Genomic DNA, 24,724 nt, shown 5'->3' with positions numbered 1-24,724 from the left:
AGTAAGTCAATAAGCATTTTTAAGGGCCTACTATGTGCCAGGCACTGTGCTAAGTCTTAGGGATACAAAGAAAGGCAAACTTTTGCCTTGAGGAGAGGCAATATGCAAACAACTGTATACAAACAGGCTACATACAGGATAAACAGGAAACAATCAACAGAGAGGAGGCACTAGAATTAAGAGGGATTAGGAAGGGCTTCCTGTAGAAGGTAGGATTTTAGCTGGGACTTAATGGAAGTTATCCTAGTCCAATCTTACATTCTTGGGGTAGCTCAAGAAGTTCTCCAAAACATCTTATAGTTCAGGGTGTAGATTTGGAATTTCCCACAACAAACATTTGCCTACTTCCCTTAGCACTTTGGTCAGAGGACAACCCCCAGCTTGTGGTAAAAGCACATGGCCATTTGGCATCCAACCATGGGGCACTAAAATATTGTAATACAATGATTTTCAAACAATGATCTAGATACTTAAAAGATGTTTTCAGAGAGTGGATGAGGTATCACTGAGATTTAACACAGCTGGTACCATCACCTCTCCCCTGTTCCTTTTGTCATCCTGTTTCGTATTATCATCTTATCCTGTACTTGTCCCACTCTACCATCATCCACTATCATTCTATTCACCTCAAACCTTAGTGAGATATGGAGTTTAAATGAGAAGCTGATCATTTACTAATTTTGTGAAACATAATATCTGCACAAGAAATAATTGACTGATTCTGTAGGAAGCCTTTAATTTTTCTTTTTTTTGAGAAGTGATATAGAGGTTGTGGTAAGAAAAATATGAGAATTAATATTAGTCCAACTAATACAATAGTATGGATGTTCTTTTAAACTATTTATTTTACTTGTCTTGGCATTTCAGTAGAAATGGCAAAACCAGCCTTCGAACTAGGGTTTAAAAAAATATATTTTATCCCACTAAAATTTTTATCAACACACAAAATCTTTGAAAACTATTACCAACCTTTTTAACATAATGCTTTAAGGATTTTAACTGTTATTATTAGTAAAAAATAATAAATCCACAATAAATTATAACTATAGTGCTATATTGAAAAAGTGCTATGATTGTAATTCCCTGTTATTTATCTACCTATGGCATGGTAAATAAAGACTGGCCATGCAGCCAGGAAGACCCAGGTTTAAGACCTCCCTCTCCCACTTAAAATCTGTATGACCTTGGGCATGTCACTTAAACTCTCAATGCCTTAGAAAACTCTCTGAAACTATAAGCTACAGAAAAGGCACCAATCTACATTGATAGAGTACGTTTTTTCCACTTAAAGTTGCCTCTATCAGTTAAATCACAGGTCCTGCTCCTATCCCTATCATTTCTCCTAAAGAGGTTTTGTACAGCATTATTAGATAAAAGATATTAATAAAGGTCTACTATAAAGTGGCTTGATATCTCTATAACTGAAAAAATCATTGTTATGATTATTAAATTAAGCAAAATGTTGGTGATTGACTTCATTAGAAATTATTATTATTAGAAATGAATACACAGAATGCTTCTGGGTCCTTGTGCTTCAAAAGACTATGTTTTATTCCATATAATACTGTTCCATTAAGGAAGAGCAAAAAAAATCAGTGATTACAGTCAATAATTTTTAGATTTAAGCCAAATTGTCAAGCAACACATTTTTCTATAATTGAACTATCATGAAAATGCTAAAACTTAGTCTAACACTAATGAAGCAATGACTCACACTGAATTAATATTAAAATTTTTAAAGTACAGAGAAAAGAAATCATTAGGCATTATAAAATGTTGCCCTCAATATTTTCTTGATAAAATAACAAATGTCAGAGAATACATTTGTTTTGCCCTGATGCTGAAATATGCTGAAGTTTTTTTTTCAAACATCCCTCTTTCTCTACATATGTATGCTTTCTTTACTGTTCTACCCCCAAAATGATACTTGCTATAAAAGGCTGGATTTACACAGCTGTTTTATAAAGCCATCGACACTTTAATAAAAATCCAAAATAAACATTTTAATTTTTTTCCAAATAACAAGTGATTGTTTGTCTTGTTTGCGCTCATGAACAAAAGCAGAGTCGCTGCAGTTGTCTGGCTTCTATGTAATTTTAGGCCCAAGGCTCAGCAGAGGCTGATTAACCAATCCATCTACCATATGTGCAGAAAGAGGTTGCCAGCTTCATTCTCGGCAGGGAAAATTGGCATCTATCTTGGTTCACATGGAGGTGTCTTTCCAATCTACAACAACACTGGTGAGGCTAAACTATGATGGCCTGAAATACCTTTTGCTGGCTTCCTATTGAGCTGCAAAGTGTATGATAAGAATGTATTATTTATAAGATCACTGTTAGGAATGTGCTATTACACTAATGGTTTATTGTGTTTAGAATTTGATTTCAAATGGCATGAATCTCACATTCTAATGAAAATGAGAAAAATATGTTTTGCCATTAGGAATAAAGATACAACATTTTCAACTCTACAACCTGTTATATCACTATCATAACTTCATATAACATCAAAATAAGACATAATGATAACCTGACAAATGGTACTGGCTTTATGCTTCACAATTACTTATAAAAACTATTTATTCCCATTGGATATCCTTTAAATATCTGTTCTGAACTGAACACTATATTCAAATGTGAATTGACAGGGATAATCAAAAGCACCAATACTTTCTTACATCTTGAGGAAGGTTATTATAACTGTTTATAATTTTATGATTCTGAGATATTTAAGGAAAAATGTCTTTATGACTGATCTTTCAAGGTCCACTTTAGCTTTTGGTAAATGACATAAATGTCTGCAACTGTACTATATTTTAAGGACAGACTTTTTTCTTCATTAATCTAATTGGCAGACATGATATGAACTCTTAAGGTGAGTGTGTGTCCTTTTACTGAAAGTCAAGAACACAATTTGCACATACAGATAATATTAGTTTTGATTATACCCTAAGAACCTTTAATATCGATATATCTAAATGGATAACAGTATTTCAGAGAATCTGTCCTCCCTTTATCCATCCAGCTTGGGTCCAACTGGTCAGACACTTCCTGACTAGCTGAACAACCTCCAACCCATTGGGCATCCCCCATCTGGCAAGACCTCTCTATCCCCCAGATCAGTAGGGCACCCTCTGACCATTCAATCCCTCCCCTAATCAATGCCAAAACAGATGCTCTGCCCATCTGTCTCTCTGAACCTTCCTCTGCTGCTAACTGCCCCTCCTTAAGATAACAGTTTTGGGTAAACACCAGATGACAATGGATGATGGAATAAAGTTGTGTCAAGCAAATTACAGCAAGCCAATCACTCAAAACGTGTCCTAGGAAGCCACTGACAAGTGGGGAGCCCTATACCAATTCAGAATCCTTTAAGCTAGGCCAGGATGTCCCCTTGGTATGAGGATGGCATAAAGGGAATTTACACAGCAGGGTTCCCCAACTGCCATGGAGCAGGTTTTGAGTGACAGGGACTTGGTCTACTCTGCTAGCTTCAATTTTGCTCTGTCATCTATTGTCATCTGGTGTTTACCTAAAACTGTTAACTTAAGGAAATGCAGTTAGGATCAGGGGGAAGGTTCAGAAAGACAGATGGGCAGGTCATCTGTTATGGTATTACTCTTGAACCTGAAAAAAGCTGCAGACCCAGAAAGGCCAGCTTGATTTGGAATACAGATGCATTCCCAGTACTTTCTACCATCTATTTCCCCTCAGAAACGATGCATTTCTATACACTTTAATGATTCACAGAATTTAAGATGGACTAATTAGTATCTCTTTAAAGACTCTCACCATAGGACTAAGAGACTTGGAGGATTTCTTTTCCTTTGGCTTTTTAGAAAACTGCAATTGTCAAGCTATATAAGTTATAAAATATAAGATGTGACCACTGAAAATTTGAGTGGAGTGGTCCCTATATCTCTCTTCACAAACACTAATTAACTAACTTAGCTAAATCTATCCCCTTCCTACAATAAAACACAATGACTTCTACAACAGCCTGATTTTAAATTAGCTGAATATAGTTTGAACAAAAGAATCTTTAAAGGGATCAACAGGAATCTTTTATTCTTCCTAAAACCAGTTTTCTTCTCAATGTGTAAAACGTTTTGGCCATTTTTATATCAGGAAAGTATTTTCAAGGGGTATTGTTTTGTCTAAACTCTTCTTGGACTCTCCCCTAGTCCCCATTTCCTTACTATTAGTCTACAAAGAGCTAGAGATGGTGAATTAGAATGCGATAGGAAGGGATACACCAGCAGATAATCAAAGTTTTGGAATGGAAAAGTTCCTTCAATATAGAAAATACAAATAATTTGGAAAAAATAAGGTTTAATGCAATATTTCAGAGCATGGAGACATTTCTCACACTTAGAAACTAATGCTCATGGCTCTTTGTACCATTTCACAATTACATGACACAACCTTAGTTTTATAATTAGTATTTAAATCTCATAGCATTGAGAACATTTATAATTCCAAGTTCAGGAAAATATTTTAAAATAGACCTTACTTCTTTCAAAATCATGTAAAAAACATTAAGAAATCTGAATCATAAAACACCCCATAAGTAAAACTGCTAGATTTCTATTTCTAATGTTTATGAAGATAATTGATGTGGGTTCTCCCTTCTACAAATGAGAGTCAAAGGTTCACTTGTAACAAAATGAGAATTTCTGGTAGTCTCAGCACGAGTAGAGATATTATCGCCAAATATTGTAATACAGTGCTGGGCAAAAAGGAGCTCAATAAATATTTATTGGTGATGATATACAAAGGATAAGCATCATAGTCATTCAAAATATTAATCTCTCATAGTCAAAAAATCCATCAATCTAGACTTATTTTAAAGGGAATAAGACAAGAGAGCAAGCCTTTAAAAAAGTGTTCTTTATTATACAAGGTAACATTTTAGCTAACAGTTTACTCTCTTGTCTTATTCCTTGAGACCATCAGCATAAGGCTCTCATTAACGATACTGCCAGACGTATTATTTAATAGGCACCCATAACAACACAGAGTCAACAACAACTTCTTGGAGAGGTGTTTAGTTAATTTAAAATAATTTCTGCACTTTCCTCAAAGACTCTTAAAGCAGGAGTCCTATGTGATGGTACCCACTATTTTTTTGTAACAGATGAACTCTCACTATAAATTCACCAGCAACTCTAGGTGTTTAAGATCTTTAACTAGTTTATGTTGTTACTTAGAAAACTTCTCCCTGCCATAAGGCACTCCTCCAGATCCCAAAAATAGTTGACTATGAATATATCCAACTTTAGAAGGTGTTGGAAAGAGGTAGCTTATTAAATTACTATTTTTCAGTACATTTTGAAAATAACACCCAATATTTTAATAGAAAAACTCATGACCAAGATAGCATTCTACCCTGTTTAATATGCTGTGCTTCCTTTAGAGATCCTACCTATTGTCCAAATCTACTAGAGTTTTACCTGGCATAGCTGAGGATCTATGACCTCCATCAGGAAGCCCTGTTCCAAAGACCTACAACCTCTTCCTCAGTTTTCTGTACAATATCCACTATCATAATTTGGAACTTTCCTTCTCCCTACCTGATGTGGGAAAATAAAGAAACTATGTGTACCCTGAATCTCAGTTAGTTTATGTGGTAGAAGCAAGATTCTAGAAGTAGCTAGGTGGCACAATGGAGTTGGGAAGACCTGAGTTCAGATCCTATCTCAGACATTGACTAGCTGTGTAAGTGAGCAAATCACTTAACCTCCGTTTGTAAAATGAGGATGATAATCGCGTCAACCTCCCAGAGTTATGAGGGTCAAATGAGACAATATTCGTAGTATACTGTAGGCACTTAATAAATGCTTGTTTCCTTCCTTCTTTCCTAACCCTTTCCCTCATGTAAGTTAGGCTAGTTTTCCCTAAAAAGGTATTGAAAATTTCCTTGAAATGTGATTGGCTCAGGAAACTTAAAGGCTCAGATTGTTGATGTTACTTGCTCATCATCTGAATACAAAGCTGCCATGAACAGCTCCAGGAACACAATGATGCATGGCTGGTGGATCAGGATGAGTAATTCAGGGAGCTTCACTCAACTGAACTACCTTAAGGTATCCTCAATGCCTATCCTTGCTGAATATACTTCTCCTGCTACAGCTAAGTAAATCTATATTTTGCAGTTTAATGACCTATGAATGTCTCCCTTTTTCCCCAATAGTGAACTAAACTACCAGGGGATTGTCCTAAGTTAGGCCCAGTCCAGAACAGCTTCCCAAAAAATGGAACAGAAGACTACTAAGATAGTAGTGGGGAGATGAGGGTATAGAAACCGTACCGGCATCTTCAAGGTGGCAGCAGAGAGGGAAGTAGAATAAAGAAAACAGTTGTCAAGAAAAGTCAAAATGCTGGATAAGATTGGGTAAGGTAAGGTGAGTAAGAAAGAACAGTAAAATCACATATTGTGTTTGAAGCAGAATAATTCCCCAAACAAATTAATTACTAACCTCACATATAACACAGTAATTCTCTTCATCTTGGGCCTCTATCAGTTCAGCAAGGAAGTATTCACCATAGATTTCTCTCAGAGAAGTGTCATGACGCATAAAAATTGGCATGAGATCATCATGGTCTTCTACCCTATAACACAGAAAATCATTTAAATTGAGCAACCTTAACAATGATTCAGTCCTATATTAGCTAGATTGCAGCTACATGAAAAAATGAAGGTATATAGGCCAATCAAACTCACAGGAATTTGCTCAACTCTAAATTTCACTTTGCTGTACAAAAATTAGGAAGAAATAAGAAAAACGATTATTATAAGAATTCAGCAGTTTGTTTTGTGTAGTACCTTTATTCAATCAATAAACATTTATTAAGAGCATGCTGTATACCAGGCACTGGTGCTAAGCACTGGGCATACAAAGAAAAGCAAAAGACAGTCCCTGCCCTCAAGGAGCTTACAATCCAATGTACTACGTATTATGTATAAATGTAACATGCAAGGAGACAAATAAGAGGCAAGGCTATTTTAGTATGTCTAGAAGAAACAACTACTATTAGATGAATAGTTTCTTGATACACGAAAGGAAACAGAATGCCTGGAAAAAAATCACTTCTTAATAATTTCTATATTATGGTCTTCAGTGTCCATAGTCTAAACCAGTGCTGCCTTTGGATGCCATCTCTCATCACTTGGTAAGACTATCCTGTTTTCTGGAGGGAGTGATGTCTAGGCTCTTTTGGCCTTTACAGTCCCTTATAGCCTGGACCCAATCCACCTTTCCAACCTTGTTATACATTACTCCCAGTCATGCCGAGGTCTAGCCAAAGTAACCTTCTTGCTGTTGATCCCACATAATTCATTCATTCTCTCTCATTCTCTTTCTCTCTCTCTCTCTCTCTCTCTCTCTCTCTCTCTCTCTCTCTCTTTCTCTCTCTCTCTTCTCTGTGCCTTTGTATTGGCCAACCCCCAAACCTGGAATACAACACCCTCCCCACCTCCAACTCTTGGGATCTCTTTGTTTCTTTGAAGCTCAGCTTAAAGACCTCCTTCCATCTGAAGCCTTTCCTGTGGCTGCCTACTACAAGGGCCCTTCTTACCCAATTACCTTGTACTTACACAGTATACATTTCAGACATGCTTATGTACACATGTGTTGTTTCTCCTAATAGACTATGAGCTCTTTGAAGGAAGGCACTGTTTCATTTTTGTCTTTGTATCCCTTGGATCCAGCATAGTACCTGGAACATAGCAGGTGCTTAATAAATGCTCCCTGATTAACTGATTGATTCACTGAAAGCCATTTTATATTTTTCTTTGCTTCACAGATTTCTGTGGCCAAAGAACTCATCACTTAATGGCCAGCCTACTGGTGATGAGCTTCTCTAGAATGAGCAAGGCTGGTCTTTGGAAAGACACAGTTTGCCCCTGTGGCCCTACTTGAAATCTTTCTATAAAATGGCCAATTAGGCTATAGCTTGCTCATTCACCATCTGCACAATTTTGAAAACTTAGGATCACCTCCATTCTACAACATAGGATCAGAATGGGATTTTGTGATTCAGAAAAACATAGTCACTTAGACCAGGTAGACCCTTTCTGATTCCATAATGACCATAGTAGAAAGGAGGTAGATGGTGCTGAGAATCACTTGTTTAATTCTTGGTACTCTATACGTGGGATCTTTGCACAATGATTTGATACACTACTAAAAAAACTCGACTATATTTTTATATAGTCAAACAAGAAAATAGGAGGATGTTACAACTAAATTTCATGTAAAGACAAATGAGGAAGATAGAAAAGTTGGTTTCACAACCAGCCAAAGGGCAACAAGAAACATTCTTTCATGAAACAATCATCTTACTTTGCCATGCTCATGATAGACAAGGAGACACAGTTGCACTTTATGCACCAGATGGACAATGGAGGCATCCTTTAACTCCTGGGCAGATAGGCTCTTCTTGCCATATAACCCAGAAGATTTCAATCAGCTTTTGTATGAGCAGTGGACCCCCATGCCTTGCAAATCTCAGCTGGAAAAGAACTAGCACCAGGTGCTTTGCTACATGAAAGGAGCCTAATGGCATTCAAAACCTCTTCTTCAGTTGGAAATTCGGCTATTGCAGAAGATGAAGTAGTAAAGAAATCCTATAAAGCATTTGTCAACTTTCTCAATGTAATGCTTTAATACTCAAGGGCTTTAATATAAAGATGGGCATAAGGGAGAATGATGAAGATTTTGTTGGAAATTTAGTTGGGATTAAAAAGAAAAGAAGGGCTTATGAGTTACTCAGAATCCTCATATTAATAATTATAATAATAATACCTAGCACTTATATAGTGCTTTATGGTTTGTAAAGTGCTTTACAAATATTATTTTATTTTATCCTTCCAGCAACCCTGGGAAGTAGGCACTATTATTATCCTCATTTTACAGATGAGGAAACTGAGGCAGAAAGAGGTTAATTGGCTTGCCCAAAGTTACACAGTAGTATCTAGTACTAGATTTGAATTTAGGGCCTTCATGACTCTGGCTCTAGCATTCTATCTACCGTACCATCTAGTAGCCTCTACATCATGAATAATTTCTTCAGAATAAGAGGAATAACTTTTTGTGGTAGCAGTGCACTAGAAATAGAGCAGATGACCATTGACTGAGGAATAGCTAAATGAATTCTGGCACATGAATGTAATGGAATATTACTGCATCATATGAAATGATGAATATGAAGAATTCAGAGAAGCATGGGAAGACTTATATGAACTGATTTGGAATGGAGAACCTAGAAAGCAATATTGCATAATGACTACAAGAATATAAAAGAAATTTTAAAAATGAAAACCAAATACAATATAAAACTGTGGATTTACAGTTAGGATTAGGAATAGTTTAGGGTTAGTTAGGGTTAAAACAACAAGCTTGGTCCCAGAGAAGAGTTAAAAAATGTACCTTCTTCCTTTCCTTGTAGAGGTGGAAGACTATAGGCATGGAATATAGCACATAACATGAGATACAGTTGATATCTTGGTTGGTTTTGCTGGACTACTTTTTTTTTTTGGTTAGTCTTTGTTATAAGGGACAACTGGCTGAGCAAATAAGTGGGAAAATCAAGGTGATATAAAAACAAAAAAATCATCAATAAAAACTTTTTATAAAAAAAAGAAGTTGGACAAAGGATAGAAACATTATAAAGATAAAACTGATCATTAATAGACAGGAAACTCAGAGTTACTGACTAGGAATCATAGAATCACTTGGTTGGAGGCAGGTCATCCAAGTGATTGTAGTAAAAGCCAAACTCTACAACAAATTAGTGGACAAAAATGAAAAAACTACTGCATGCAATTACAAATTTATCTATTTAAATAAGCTTTCAACTTGGGGGAAATTGGAAACGGATGAAAATATAGACATTGATTCTGATTATCAACACTTTTTAGAGGAATTTAACTAACATGAAACAGTCATCATAAGATGGCCAAAAAATGCAGAAAGTGCTTTTGTTAGCAGATTATTTATCCAGCATACCAACATGACAAAGGGCAGTGCTGCTTATGATTCAAATCATTATCAGCACATTACAGTGGAGGAGAATGGAAGAAAGCAGTGGAAGGGAAAACAAGATTGTACGAAAATATGATTTGAGATCCAACTAGAGATAATCCCAAGGGCATTTTATAAATGAACCCGGTAGGAAAATCAATAGATATGAAAGACCCTCTTAGCATTTCTATCACAATCGAATCTCATCACCAGCAATGATAAATGATACTTCCCTTTAAAGTCTGCAAAGTCCTTTACATACATTATCTTATACAATGATTCTCTGAGTTACAGTAGAAAAAACATACAGGTCTTGTGTTCAGGAAACCCAAGTTTAAGTCCCAGCTCTGATACTTATTAACAATGTCACTTTCACATGTCACTTAATTTCTCTGAGCTTTGGTTTCCTCATGTATAAACAGGGATAAGAATATTTGCACTGCCTACTTCATAGGGTTATCAGAAGGAAAATGTTTTTTTCAAAGAACTATCAAAATGGTAATTATTATTATTCTCTTTTCTCCATCTACTCTCTCACTTGATGATCACATTGGCTCCCATGGATTTAGTTACTATATGTAGAGGATTTCCAGATAATAATGATAATAATAATAATGCTTCAAAGTTTACAAAATGCTTTATAAATTTTACTTCATTTTATCTTGACAACAACCCTGGGGTGCTATTGTTATCTTCATATTACAGACTAGGAAACTGAGGTAGACAGAGGTTACGTGACTTGCTCCAGAGTAACAAAGCTAGTAAAATGTCCAAGGCTGGATTTTAACTCGGGTCTTCCTAACTCTGGATTCAGTGCTCTATCCACTGTACCTCCTCACTACCTACTTACATATATATCTTCAGTCAATCAACACAGTTATTAAGCACTTACTATATGCCAATGACTTTGCTAAGCCCTATGGATACAAAGAACTTCAAGGAACAAGATGGCTATGATATCCTTCCTAGCCCATTTCATCTTCCTTCTGTGTTTTCCCCTATTAGATTGCATGCTCCTTGAAGGCAGGGACTGTCTTTCTTTTTCTTATTTGTATCCAAAGATCTTAGCACAGTGCCCTGGCATACAGAAGGTGCTTAATAAATGTTTACTGAATTGAAAAGGGGAACAAAAGTCCCTGCCTTCAAAGAGTATACATTCTAATGACGGTGATAATATGTAAATATCTAAGTATATCGAAGATATATACAGAATAGATGAAGGCAATATAAAAGGGGAAAGCATTAACAGCTGGGTACAGGACAAGAGAAAGGCCTCCTGCAGAAGGTGGGATGTCAGGGGATGTCAGGGAAGCTAAGAGGTGAGATGACAGTGTAGATCCCTAGTCTCTCTTCTGAGCTTCAGTCCTTCATCACCAACTGCCTGTTGGACATTCTGAACAGGAAGTCCTATGGGCATACCAAGTTTGTTATCTTTCCCTCCCAAACACTCCTCTTCTAAATTTCCCTGTTACTGTTGAGGGCACCATCATCCTTCTAGGCACCTCAGTATCACCATCAATTCCTTTCCCATGTATCCACCCTCACTTCCCTCTATATCCAATTTGTTTCCAAATCTAGTCATTTCTTTCCCCAAAATATCTCTTGCATAATGTCCCTTTCTCTCCATTCACACAAATACTATCTTAATTCAGGCCCAAGTCACCTGCAGCCTAGATTATGACAATCACTTTCTAGTAGGACTCCCTGCCTCAAGTCTCTCCCCATTCCAATCCATCCTCTACAAAGCTATCAAAGAAATTTTCCCAAAGTGTAACTCTGACAGGGTTACCCCAGTACTCAATGAACTACAATGGCTCCCTATGACTTCAAAGATCAAATATAAACACCTCAGTGGCACTTAACCTCTTTACAAGCTGGCCTTTTTCAAACTTTCCAGTTTTCTCACATATTATTCCCCTTCACATGCTCTCTGTCCCAAACATAACTGGCCTACATGCTATTTCTCATGCACCATGTTCCATCTGCTATTTCTGTAATTTTTCACTGGCTATCCTCTCATTCCTGGAATGCTCTCCTTCCTCATCTCTGCTCTCAGAACACCTAGTTTCCCTCAAGATTCCACTAAAATGCCATGTTGGGCAGAAGCCTTCCCCAGCTGCAAGTTCCTCCATGCTAAGGCAACCTTTCAGCTGCTCTGAAGGTACCTCATTTGTACTTAGGCCCGTGTCTTCCCCAACAGAATGCTAAATACATGAAAGCAGAGACCTTTATATCCCCAGTGCTTAACACAGTGCCTGGCACATAGTAGGTGTTTAATAAATGCTTGTTTGATTGATTGGGTAATTATTGTTCAAGTCAGCAAGAGCTGGCAATACTTTTTAGGTGCTCCTCAATCACCGTAGCACACTTGTGTTGACAGTCAGGAGAACTAGAGTCCACCAAAAAGGCTGCCTCCTATGGTTTTGCCTTTGGATCACACCTCCAGTTTCCTTCCTCTCTTTGCCTATTCAGATCTTAGCAATTCTTCAAATGCCAAATTCTTTGACTACTACATTCTTGATTACTGCAGCCTATAGTGGTACCTTCTCTAAACTCCTACTGTCTTCACTGATTACCATATGTTTTCTTGTTTCTATAACTTCTTATATTGCTATGTCCTGGCTCTGCAATTAGGACTTAAGCCCCTACAGGCCAGGAAGATGTTTCTATATATTTACAATTGTACCTAGCACAAACATTTGAATATAACAGGAATTAAACAAATACTTGTGAATAAAAATTTGACCCAAATTCACTACCCTATACTTGATATGTGAAGACTGGAAAATATAACCAGTCAGAAATCAAGGAAGTTATTGCCCCCACCTTCCTTCAGTTGAGCCCAGACAATGATAAAAGAAGACTGAGCCCAGGAAACCTGCAACCTCTATATAAGAAACCATTTTTTTCTTCTCTATTTGGACATTATCTAAGGATTGTTCAAATGACTGTGAAAAGAACTCATAATGACAGTGAAAATTTGCAGTGACAAGGAAAATGGCTAATAAAATCGTTTTTGGTCATTTTGAAAAAAAGATAAAGGGCTACATTAATATTCATTGATACGCAACTAATATTAATTTAATAAAAGAAAAATTAACTCAACATAATTATTTTAAATGATTTTAAATTATAGAGTGAACCCCCAAATCAACTATATACTAAGAATTCTTCTTTTTATGATATTCACAGAAAATATTAATACATGAACATAAAAATCAACAATAAAGGATTTTGGGGTAACCTCAGAGACTTAAGAATATTCATGAGTATTTGCCAGGCTATGTAATCAGAATCATGTCTCTAAACTAAGTGTTTAAGGACAGGTAAAAAAACAAAAGATACAAATGAATGAGTTTTGAAGATTCTTTCCCTTAGGCCCTACCCTAAAATGGATAAAGAGGAACTTACCCTGGAAATGCATTCCTTTGGGTAATTGATAATTTATGATGTTGCATCAGCCTCAACTGCTAATGGTAATGTATGACATCAGCCTCCCATGCTCTCAAATGACATACAAAAAATTCCAGCCCCAAAGAAGCAAAACACACAGGTTCTCAAGAATAATTTGCTTATCCATTTAAAATGTACTTCTACTTGTATGTCATTATTTCTAAGGAGGGACCACATCTTGCTCAGAAATCTTACCCACCCGAGGCAGGCACACATTTAGCTTTTGATTAGTGTTTGGATGATGATGATTATACAATGGCATAATTCTCTGAGTGGAAAACAACAATTAATTACACATTTCAATGGGAAACAATTTTGCAGAATCTCAATATATACTAGTTAATTTTAAACATTTTTAGCAGTTGTAAGCTATTTGAATTTAACTCGTTTTATCACAGCCAATTATAGATCATTTAGAGACAACTTGGACTTTTTAATATTCATCGAAGTGCTAGAAAAGGGGACAGAGGAAAATAAAGCAAACCTTTAAGCTTAAGAAAAAGACACCAATTTGTATGAAAGGCAGTACTTCAGATTTTAAGGCGTCATCTGGAATCCCTTTCTCTTTCTTACTTTCTCTCTTCACACACTCATACACACATATGCAGACACTCTCACACACAACCCTGCTTCAAAATATTACCCTGTTTAGAAGTCTTGGAACTATTTCCCTCCTCTGCAAAAAAGGAAACAAAAAAATTTGTCACTCACACGGCCTTCATACACTTAGAAGAAAAATAATAAGCTAATTTCCAATAAGCCTTTAAATTTCAGAGGAACACTAGCCAACTCAATGACTATACACACACATCAACATAGAATTCCTCTACCAAGCCAGCATACATACACTCAGGGACTATACATACACACACATACACATATATATGTGTGTATATATGTAAATACACACACATACACATATATACCTATACACACATATATATGCATATACACATACATATGTAAACATAAACACATATTTCTGTTCAGTTTGCTTTATTCCCAAGTCCTTACTGTTCCACTGCACTACTGTAATTCTTAAGAAATTTTATGAAGTTCTAAGTTTGCTCAAATAAGTCAGCTATTTCATTTCTACAAGGTTTTACCATCTCAAATTTAGCAAATAAATGGGGGGGGGAGGGTAATTACACAAGTGGAAAGGTCAAGATTCAAAGGGCCCAAAGTCACAGAGTAGCAAGGCCACCTCCCTATTCAGACTTCACATTCACAGCAAAAAACATCATCTGCTGGATTATATTTTTCTGCTCCAGAAATGATTTATAATCACATGCACACATTTTAAATGTCCTTTTTGAATAACCAATTCTCTAAATTCATTGAGGGCTGTTTTATTTTTCATTGAAATGCTGGCCTTTGAATGAAAAAAACGAAGAAACAAAACATAGAAAAAGAAAATGCCCACAGAATCAGGCTGAGTAGTGTTAAGAGCCATGTTCTGCCTTGGTTAAATATTAAGCCTCAAGAACAACATTTAAGCAAAGGCTAGGAGTTGCCCTGATCCTATTGCTTTTCTTTGGGAAAACTTACAATACCCACTCTGACAGGATTGTTTTTGAAAAGGTATTTTACAAATTTTAGAGCCGGTGCTTTTCCTATTGCAAGTTATTATTTACAAGAAAGCAGGGCACATGTGTGGCTCACATAAAACAAAGCAGTTTTTTCTTTGCAAGACCTCTTGCGACCTCTAGTGGAAAAACTTTTTCCCCAAAACTAAATATTTTGTGGTTTTTCAGTTGTGTCTGACTCTAGGACCCCATTTGGGGTTTCTTGGTAAAGATATTAGAGTAGTTTGCCATTTCCTTCTCCAGCTCTTTTACAGTTGAGGAAACTGAGGCAAACTGACTTGCCCAGGGTCACACGGCTAGTAATTACGTATCTGAAGTCAAATCTGAACTCCAGTCTTTCTGACTCCAGCCCGGGAGCTCTATCTGCTACACCACCTACTCGCCCAAATATTTACCTACTGAGCTTTTTAAATATTTATGTTCTGAGCTTGTGGAATTATAGTTGTAGAGCTGAAAAGCACCTTAGAGACTAGGTAGTTGAACCCTCTTTTTACGTGAGTAAAACAAGGCCAGGGAGCTGAAGCAATTTGCCCAAGCTCATACAGGTGATAACTGTTAGTTAGACCTGAAATTCAAACTCCATTCTTCTGACAGCCACGTCCATCTGCTGACCTTCCTCCCACATCACACTGCCTTTTCCAGTTCTGCTAATTTAATCATTTTAAAGTAGAATAGAGGCATTTAACTTGTTTACTTCATAAAAAGCTTCACAGTATTAAAAGTTCTGAGTAATTACTTTTTTGGCTAAGATGTTTCAAATGTAAATTTCTTGATATTAACTATAAATAAGGTATTCAATGCTAAATACTCTAGCAATCTGCAGACAAATCAGTAGAAAATGACTTAGTATTCTATCATGGCTCTTCATTTTCCCTTATTGGTGTGTGTTGAGCAGGCTAATAAGGTCATACTGAGCCAGGAATGAGAACTACAACATTGAAAAACTGGAACTTCCTGATGTTTTTAGAATATGTTTAAGATAGTCAATTTACAGATCAGATACTCAATAAGCAAGGAACATTTTTTTTTCAAATAAAAGAAGCTATTGGTATGGTTTGTTCTTATGTAACCAACATTGCTCATCATATTCATCCCTCTTCCCCTCCTGGAGCACCATCTTATATCCCTTTATAGCAAAGAGGAAAAAGACAATTAACTAACTAACCGATATACTTCAACTATCAAAACTAATCAATACATTGGAAGAAGTCCAATATCATACGCAAGTTCCATTCTCAAAGGCCTCACTTCTGCCAAGGAAGAGGGGAGGGGTTCCTTCTCATCTATCTTCTTTGGAGCCAAGCTTGGTCGTCATAATTTCATAGCACTGTTTGCTGCTGTTGTTCTCTCCACTGCCATGTTGTGGTCATTGTGTATACTGTCACCATCATTTCCATTATATCACTTTAGATCAATTCACGTGTCTTCCCATATTTCTCTATATTCATCATGTTCATTGTTTCTTACAGCATAGTTATATTCCATTATATTTAGCCATAATTTATAAAGTTCTCAGAGAACTTTGCTAAGATAAAGCCTTTGTTTTACTCTATAAAAAGTAACAGAATTTGGAACTCAAAAAAATTTTAGATGAATGTTAAAAATTGTTTTTATATACAACGAGGGGAAAAATATTAAATTTAAAAATAAAAAAAAGTAACAGAACATTCACATGACATGTGATACATATTTTGTAAAGAAAATAGAAAATAAAATCAATAATATTTTTCTATATGAATTTAGCACTAAATCAAATATTAAAATCCAAGGGAAAAAGTAACTCATTATACTGATAGCAAGCAATACATCTTATGAAAAATATATTTCTTTAAGGAATTCTGGGGTAGCTACGTGGCACAGTGAAAAAAGCACTGGCCCTGGAGTTAGGAGGACCCGAGTTCAAATGTGACCTCAGACACTTGACACTTACTAGCTGTGTGACTTTGGGCACATCATTTAACCCCAATTGCCTTGCCTTCCCCTTTCCAAAAAAATGCTTATAGAGTCACATGAGAGTTTTGAAGTAGCCCTGTGCTCTTTTTTGCTCCTTTACTCTATGTAAATAAAATGTTCAAAAAGACAGGGAAATATCAGTAAAGCCATAATACTGTCATTATAGCAACACCTTTAAAAAATCTTCAAAAAGGGAAATAGTAAGGTGGTAATTTTTTAAAATCTCTTTCATTATTGGCATAGTTTCATGATTTTGGTAGTATCTGTTTGAAATTGGAGTAGATATTCATTCAGGCATGTAAACATGCATCCACTCAACAAACATGCATCAGCTATGTGTATTGTACTGTGTTAGGCACTAGGAGAAATGCAATTAGATAACTCTGCCCTGCTTATAAACTAGTAAATACACAAGGAATGCCGACAGGAAGATTTTATGACAGATATTTTCTTCAAATGTGCTCCAAATGTTCATGTGCCCTTTCATCCTGTGATTCACAACCTAGATCTGATCCTAGGTTCTAGACTGTTCTAAGAGTCTTAGAAGAAATAGCCAGGAAGAACATCTCATGGGGCAGGTATCTTTAAGCCTATCACAATTATGCATGTTGCATTTAATTATGCATTTTGCAACAGCCAGAATGAATTAGTTGCACAATAAGCTATCAGAGACTGATCTGTGCAAGATACTAATCCTAAAGACTTTCCAAATAGAGTAGAAACACTCTAACAGAGGACCATGGCATCATAGATTTAAAGATGAAAGATACTTTGAAAGTTATATAGGTCAAGGCTTTTATTTTATAGAAAAGGAATATTAAATTCAAGGAGATTCCCTTGCCCAAGAGTCACAATTAGTAAATGGCAGAGCCTGGATTGGATTCCAGTTGTTTTGAATTCAAATCTGAGACACTTTCCATTGTACTACATACCAGAGCTATACAATATATTTATTTAAGAATATAAACCTGAGTTCCACAATTACCTGTTACCAATTGTTACCACAATGACACAATCTCCTTTTATTATCCTCTTCCTCCCTCTTATCCCCATAAGCACAAATTAAGCTAAAGAAGAAAAAAAACAACCTTAAATTGAAAGAATTTAGTTATATCCAAGGGTATTTTTGGAAAATTCCTCAGCATGCTGTCAGTAATCATAACAGCCCATAATTGTCAGAGTCAATACTTCTGTTACAAATGGTGAACTTTCTAGACCTGATGTAATAGTCTTTAACTTGGAAAATCCCTTCCTTTCTGAGTCAAGAGAATCTATCTTTTCTGAATTTCAAAATAAGAGCATCTTTTTTTTTCTATGATTTTGACTAAGTTGAGGAGTTCTTTCTGATTCCACTATTTCTGTCAATACCAAAACTACTAACTGTGAAGAATGAAAAGCCCAAGAGACAGCATTTCTGGGTAATTAATAATAAATATATTAATTAGGCTAGCAAATAATCACTAAATTGATGATTGGGGTCTCTCTCAGTAACCAAAGACAAAACCATGGAGATCCCTGAATGCTTAAATACCTTTAAAGGAAAAAGGAGGTGCTCTGGACAGATGAAAATCAACCCTGATTGGTAAACAATTAATGAGGAAAAATTGTGTGTAATGGGGATAATCAGGGCAGTTGTCCTACTGTAATGGTAATCAGGGTAGGGCTTTTTGCTGTTCTTCTCTTAAATGCTTTTAATGATTCTGGCCTTTGTTTGAATGGGGCCAATGTCTTGGAATGTTTCTCAGCACTAAGACAATTGGGAGTCCTTGACTGGAAACCCTGTATATGGTGGTACTAGGGATTAACTAACTTTCCCACACCCTAAATGGGACTTTTCACTGTTCTTTGTTTGAGTGCTTCTAGCACTGAGGTAAACAAGCACCCCAGGGCCCTGAGATGGGTATATAAGATCCAAGGTTGATGTTAGACTTTTGAGGGTACACTCACTGAATGTGGGTGATGAGACTCTGGGCAAGCCGTTGAACCTGTCTCCCCAGCTTTGTAACCCAGATAGATGTTTGTGATTCTCTGGTAACTATGAATTGTGATTTGATCAGACAAGGTCTCTGTCTGTTGATGTTTGTAATTTCTGTCTGTATTTGCCTTGAAGTTCCGGAGGCTGATCTTTTCCCCCTGAACTAAGTGAATGATATACGTATATTTAATTAAAGTGAGATTGTTAACCCCTTAAAGTTACTTTCCCTAGTAAAGCAGATCAAAGAACCTGTGTTGGCAGTGCTCTGCGTGCTGGTTGTTGTTGGTCTTACACGGCCACGGTAGCCGCTAGCCAAATTACTGCTAGACCTATATGCTAGACTGAAGCATTTCCCATGGAGCTAAGACTAAGCCCTGCTGCCTTCTGCTTTCTCACCCTTCTCTCTTCACTGGAATTCTAAGACACAGCTATCAGAGTTCCATGTTCAAAAGAGAGGAATAAAAATTGAGAGGGGAAGTTATTGCTACTTTTAAAGATTGCTGTACAGATATCCCTTCCTGTTTATAGCTCCCAGTGAAAGGGATCCTGGGAACCAACCAGAAACTTCTGGTTGCACATGTCCATGTGTAAGGGGCCTCAGCTTGGAGACCTCCAGAAGGCACGAGGGCACAGTTTCAGCCTAGTAAGTGGGGGTGTCTCCAAATTACTCCCATTACACTTGTATTTCCTATTAATTCTGAATCTTGGAGACTCCTTTGGATCTTTTTGCTTTCCACAACTCTGCGTAGTTCCAAATTTTATCTCTAACACTAACTAAGCTGTGTGACCTAAGACAACTCATTTGACCTTCTTGGGCCTCAGAGTCCCAATCTTTAAAATCAGGATATTCCTTCTGAAGTCCCTTCCAGCTCTACACTTATTATCCTATGATGATAAACAGGAGAGGGTGCAAAGCAGCAACAACTCAGGGAATCAGGAAAGGCTTCTTGAAGGTCTTTAAACTGAACCTTGAAGGAATCTAGGGTCTCCAAGAAGCAGTGGTGAGGAGAGAGGACATTCCAGGCATGGAAGACAGCCAATGCAAGGGCAGGGAGGCAAGAAATAGGATATCATGCACAGGGAATAGAAAGTAGACCAATATAGCTGGAACATAGAGTACATGAGGGGAAATAATACAAAATCAGTCTGGAAAGATAGATTGGAGCCAGATTATGAAGGGCTTTTAATATCAAACAGAGAAGTTTATATTTAGCAGTTTGTCTTTATTACAGAAATAATAGGGAGCCATTAATGCTTCGTAAGCAGGGGAGTGACTTGATTAGACATAGGCTCTAAAATACCAATTTGATGGCTATGTGGAAGAAAGACTGAAGAACGGAGAGGCTGGAAACAAAGAGACCAACTATAAGACTATAACAAAGTTAATGGTGAAAGGTGAAGAGGGCCCAAATGAGGGTAGCGACCAAAACAATGGAAAGAGAAATGGATATGACAAATGTAGATGTGGACCTTTATCATCAGCAGACTTAAGCCATTTAAGATTGTAATCGTTGGCCTTGAATACAGTCCTAATCCGTGCCTCAATGAGACATGAAAATGACCCTGGGTTCATAAAAGCTATTCCAGCAGTTAAGGTCTAATAGTTCCTACCAAACTGTGAAGACTTCATCAGAGACTGCCCTAGCTAAAAAACAAGAGCCTTGCCATTGACCAGGTTGACTACAGGGTAATGAATCTTTTCTTTCACCACAATTCAAGAAAATCATCTTCAAAGGGACTGAATTTTCTGTCAATAGAGAAAGTAAATACCCACACCAACAAAGTCACAGCTCCTTAATGAACCACAAAAAGCATCTTCAACAGCAGGGGGAATTGGTGACTCATGTAGAGTATGATTAAGGTAGCTTGATCTCCCCAACTGTCTTTCAGACATCCTGAACTGGATGTTCAATAAACATCTGAAACTCAAGATGTCCAATACTGAAATCATGACCTTTCTCTCTAAATCCTCCCCTCATCCTAACTTCCTGTCAAGGACTTCACCATCCTCTCAGTCGCTCAAATTGGTAACCTAAATGTTATCCTCCATATCTCTCACTTCTCCCCATGCCTCCCCCCACCCCCCATCCAATCTCTGGCCAACGCCTGTCAATTTCACCTTTGCAACATCTCTTGAATAGGCCCCATTCTCTTCTCGGACACTGCTACCACCCTAGTACAGGCACTCACACCTGGAGTACTGCAATAGTCTGCTGGTGGGTCTGCCTGGCAAAGTCTCTCCCCACTCCAATCCATCCTCCATTCAGCCACCAAAGTAATTTTCCTAAAACACAGGTCCAACCATTTCACTTCCCTACTAAACCAAACTACGGTGGCTCCTTATCACCTCCAAGATCAAACATAAAATTCTCTGTTTGGTATTCAAAGCCCTTCCTAACCTACTCCCCTCCCAACCACCATCACCTTTCCAGTCTTCTTATATCTTATTCCTTGCCATGTTCTCTTCAATGTCATGTACTCCTCCTGGCTGTTCCAAGAAAAAGACACTTCATCTCTCAGCTCCAGGCATCTCCTCTGGCTGCCTCCCATGCCTGGACGACCCTCCTTCCTCATCTCTTCCTCTTGGCTTCCCTGAAGTCCCAACTAAAATCCCATCTTCTACAGGAAGCTTTTCCTGATCCCCCTTAATTCTAGTGCCTTCCTTCTGTTAATTATTTCCCATTTATCCACAGCCCTCTCTCACTCAAATCAAAGTCAACTGCAAGTCATGTCATCATTTCCTGATGGGATGGTCCTCTTCGAAAATAAAGGACAAACACAACAATTCCATTTATCCTGTGTATAGCTTGTTTATAAATATTTGTTTGCTTACTGTCTTCCCCATTAGATTGTGAGTTCCTTGAGGGCAGGGATTGTCTTTTGCCTCTTTTTATATCCCCAGTGCTTAGCACAGAGCCTGGCATATAATAGGCACTTAATAAAAGCTTACTGACTGCCTGACTACCAGAGTAATTGTCTTACAAATACAAGGGATCATTATCACATTTTAGCACATTACCTGGCTTTGCGAATGAATAGCTGAGGGCAGTGGTGATGTCGGTGACACATATACACAGAAAATTCTTCATCCAAGGAAAAACATGGAATTATCCCAAGAGGCTCAAAAACGGTTACTAAAGTCGAACCTAGATCACAGGCATAAAGTTGGTATTATAACTTTTTCTACTGAAGCAATGCTAAAACATAAGCAGCAATGGATAAGGAAAAAAAGTACTTTTGAATTTAAATTGTGTTTGGAATCAATTACATATTGTATGCATTTATAGGTCTGTGGCCATACCAAACACATTCTAGAGAAACATCATTTGGAGTAGAAGTTACCATTTCAACATACTGAAAACACTGAGGCTAAAGTGTGGTTACAGAATTCTTACCTAAACTCATATAAGATGGAACTACAAGAAATATGAAATGAAGATCTGGCACTGCCTTGAAAACTGTCCTAAGGAGAAAAAAATTAATAATAAAGTAATTTCATAAGCAAATATCTTAATAAATATTGTCTCTCTTCCACCCCTCAAAAAAAAGGTTCACAAGCAAGCAGAGTAACCTTCTCCCTACCCAGAAAGAGGACATAAAATCTTCAAGGCAACTTTATTTCTTCCTTAGATTTTTTCTAATCTCTCAATCTTTTAGTTTCCTATTTTTTCTATCAACTCCATAGAGGCAAAGGAATAAAAGACATCCCTTTAGCACAACACAACAGATTTCTGCTCATATTAACCCTTGACCTGGCATCTGGATGGTCTGGTTTGATATTACAAAGTAACTTGAAGACTGAGGACACCACCATCAAATGTGATTCACTATCTCTGCAAGCTGCTCAGACTGAACACACTTCCATCTCTGTGTAGCTCGCTAACTAGTACATCAGATTACTTGTGGGCCTTTGTAGTCTGTTGTGTTAATAAATGTTTCGGAAAATAACCTTGGGGAAAGTGATTTTTAAAAACATCTCCAGCTTGTTAGGCTTCATGTTCAGTCATGCGTTTTAATGCACATTCTCCCTCTCTTGTCCCATCCCCCTAAAATCAATTTGTCCAAATGCCTGCATTACTGACACGTATGCCTCAAATAATAACCAGTTAAAGATGTTGCATTATAAGAAAAAATATCCAAGAAATGCATTATTTCTTTTTAAAAAATGTTATCCTACTGTGCTTAAGTATAAAAGTAAATGCTTAAATGTATTCATAAACTAAATATGTAAATAAAATACCTAACAGAATTTCAAATAACCTTTTTTGTTAATTACACATATCTTCTTTTCTTATTACTTTAATATTCACATAGCTCACCTTTTGAAGTGAATTGATAAGCATGTGTCTAGCTGCAATGGCACATCAACTCACCTAATAATTTCTTTGCAACAGCCAATGGCGTATTCATCAACAGCCACAAAAAGATGCATAAACAATGAATTCAGTGGCTGTAGTACAAAAAGAAAACAGGGACGAATAAGTTTTTATAAAAATTAAGTCTCTCACAACTGGTCCTCTAAGACTGAATTAATATTCTCTCTACATTAGAGTCAGAAGGAAATAGGTCTGTGTAATAACACACAAAGATCTATTCATATGAAAGATCATAACCAAAATGATGTTACTACAGACTGTGTTTGACATATTTCCTGGCCCTACTCAGTCACTTGCAGTCTTCTACCTCAATAGTATAAGGAAAAGATAGAGGCAAATATATCTGGCACATATGGCTCTTCCTCATGACCTCAAGAATGGCCTATCAGATAAGGAAGAGCCCTGCAGGGGAGTGAAATTGATTATTAACTCAGAGGTTTTGTTCTGGGGTGTTTATGCCAAGTGCAAGACAATAATCTATTTCCCTTCACCCACAAGTCAGCAGCTGCTGCTTTATTCAAGCTACATAATAGAAAGATTCTCTTATGAATTTGGAGTATGAAGGCAGGTGCCCCATATGAATTCAAGGACTCTCTTTATTAACATTCCTAGAGTTAAAATCAAAGAATACTCTGTGGATTCAGAAAGCTTGGGTGCAGGAAACTCCCAGAACCAAGATTATAACTTCTTGTTTAATTATTAGAAAGAATACACACATTTATACAGAAAACCATTTCTGTCCCTGTGTTTCTCATAATCCATTGTTATGTGACCCCATGAAGATTTTTAAGAATACTCCCAAATAATTAATAGCTACCCCTTGATTGTGAGGCTTTCTGGGTTTTCTAGGCCTGTACAATGTGGTGCCCCCCCCAATCTAAAGTGAAACCTCAGAATACTGTAAACTATGACAATATGAAGAGGTGTAGTAATATAAGCATTATATATCCCTGACCTGCCTACATTCCTTAATTCTTCAAAGGTTTGATTTCTTCAGATTAGTTAGTATTAGGTAAATCATTTCACTTTTCAGCACCTTAGCTTCTCCATATATAATACAAAAATGTGACATCAGGCATCTCAGAAACATTGTTATAAACCATCATAGGAATGTAAAAAGAGGCATGAGCTCTAAAGATATATCAGTCCTGAATGTGATTGCCCCCTAGAAGCAAATGGCCCTAAGGAGGACTGGAAACTTCATAATAATGCAACTTCATTAGCTAACTAACTGAAACAAAATACAAAGCACAAAGCCACAGGACCTTAGACATCATCTTGTCCAGCCCCCTCATTTAACAGATATGGAAACCAAGGCTAAGAACTATTAAGTGACCTATCTAAAGCCAGACAAATA

The 24,724-nt window shown here is 36.9% G+C and overlaps 1 protein-coding gene across 1 annotated transcript in view; it reads right to left on the bottom strand.

The window, feature by feature from the left end:
• The window catches only part of CFAP61 (cilia and flagella associated protein 61), a 362,517-nt gene that overhangs the window by 327,315 nt on the left and 10,478 nt on the right, over positions 1-24,724 (bottom strand). The window contains exons 3-6 of the mRNA XM_036749971.1: positions 23,365-23,441; positions 22,387-22,454; positions 22,011-22,137; positions 6,479-6,611 (exon numbers count right to left, since the gene is read on the bottom strand). Of these exons, the coding sequence (XP_036605866.1) occupies positions 6,479-6,611; positions 22,011-22,137; positions 22,387-22,454; positions 23,365-23,441 (405 nt within the window). The remainder of the gene's footprint in view (positions 1-6,478; positions 6,612-22,010; positions 22,138-22,386; positions 22,455-23,364; positions 23,442-24,724) is intronic.

This window comes from Trichosurus vulpecula, chromosome 3 (genome assembly GCF_011100635.1).
Source record: "Trichosurus vulpecula isolate mTriVul1 chromosome 3, mTriVul1.pri, whole genome shotgun sequence".
Classification (NCBI taxonomy): domain Eukaryota; kingdom Metazoa; phylum Chordata; class Mammalia; order Diprotodontia; family Phalangeridae; genus Trichosurus; species Trichosurus vulpecula.
The sequence above is the reverse complement of the archived record's forward strand: the minus strand, read 5'-3'. Positions and strand labels throughout refer to the sequence as shown.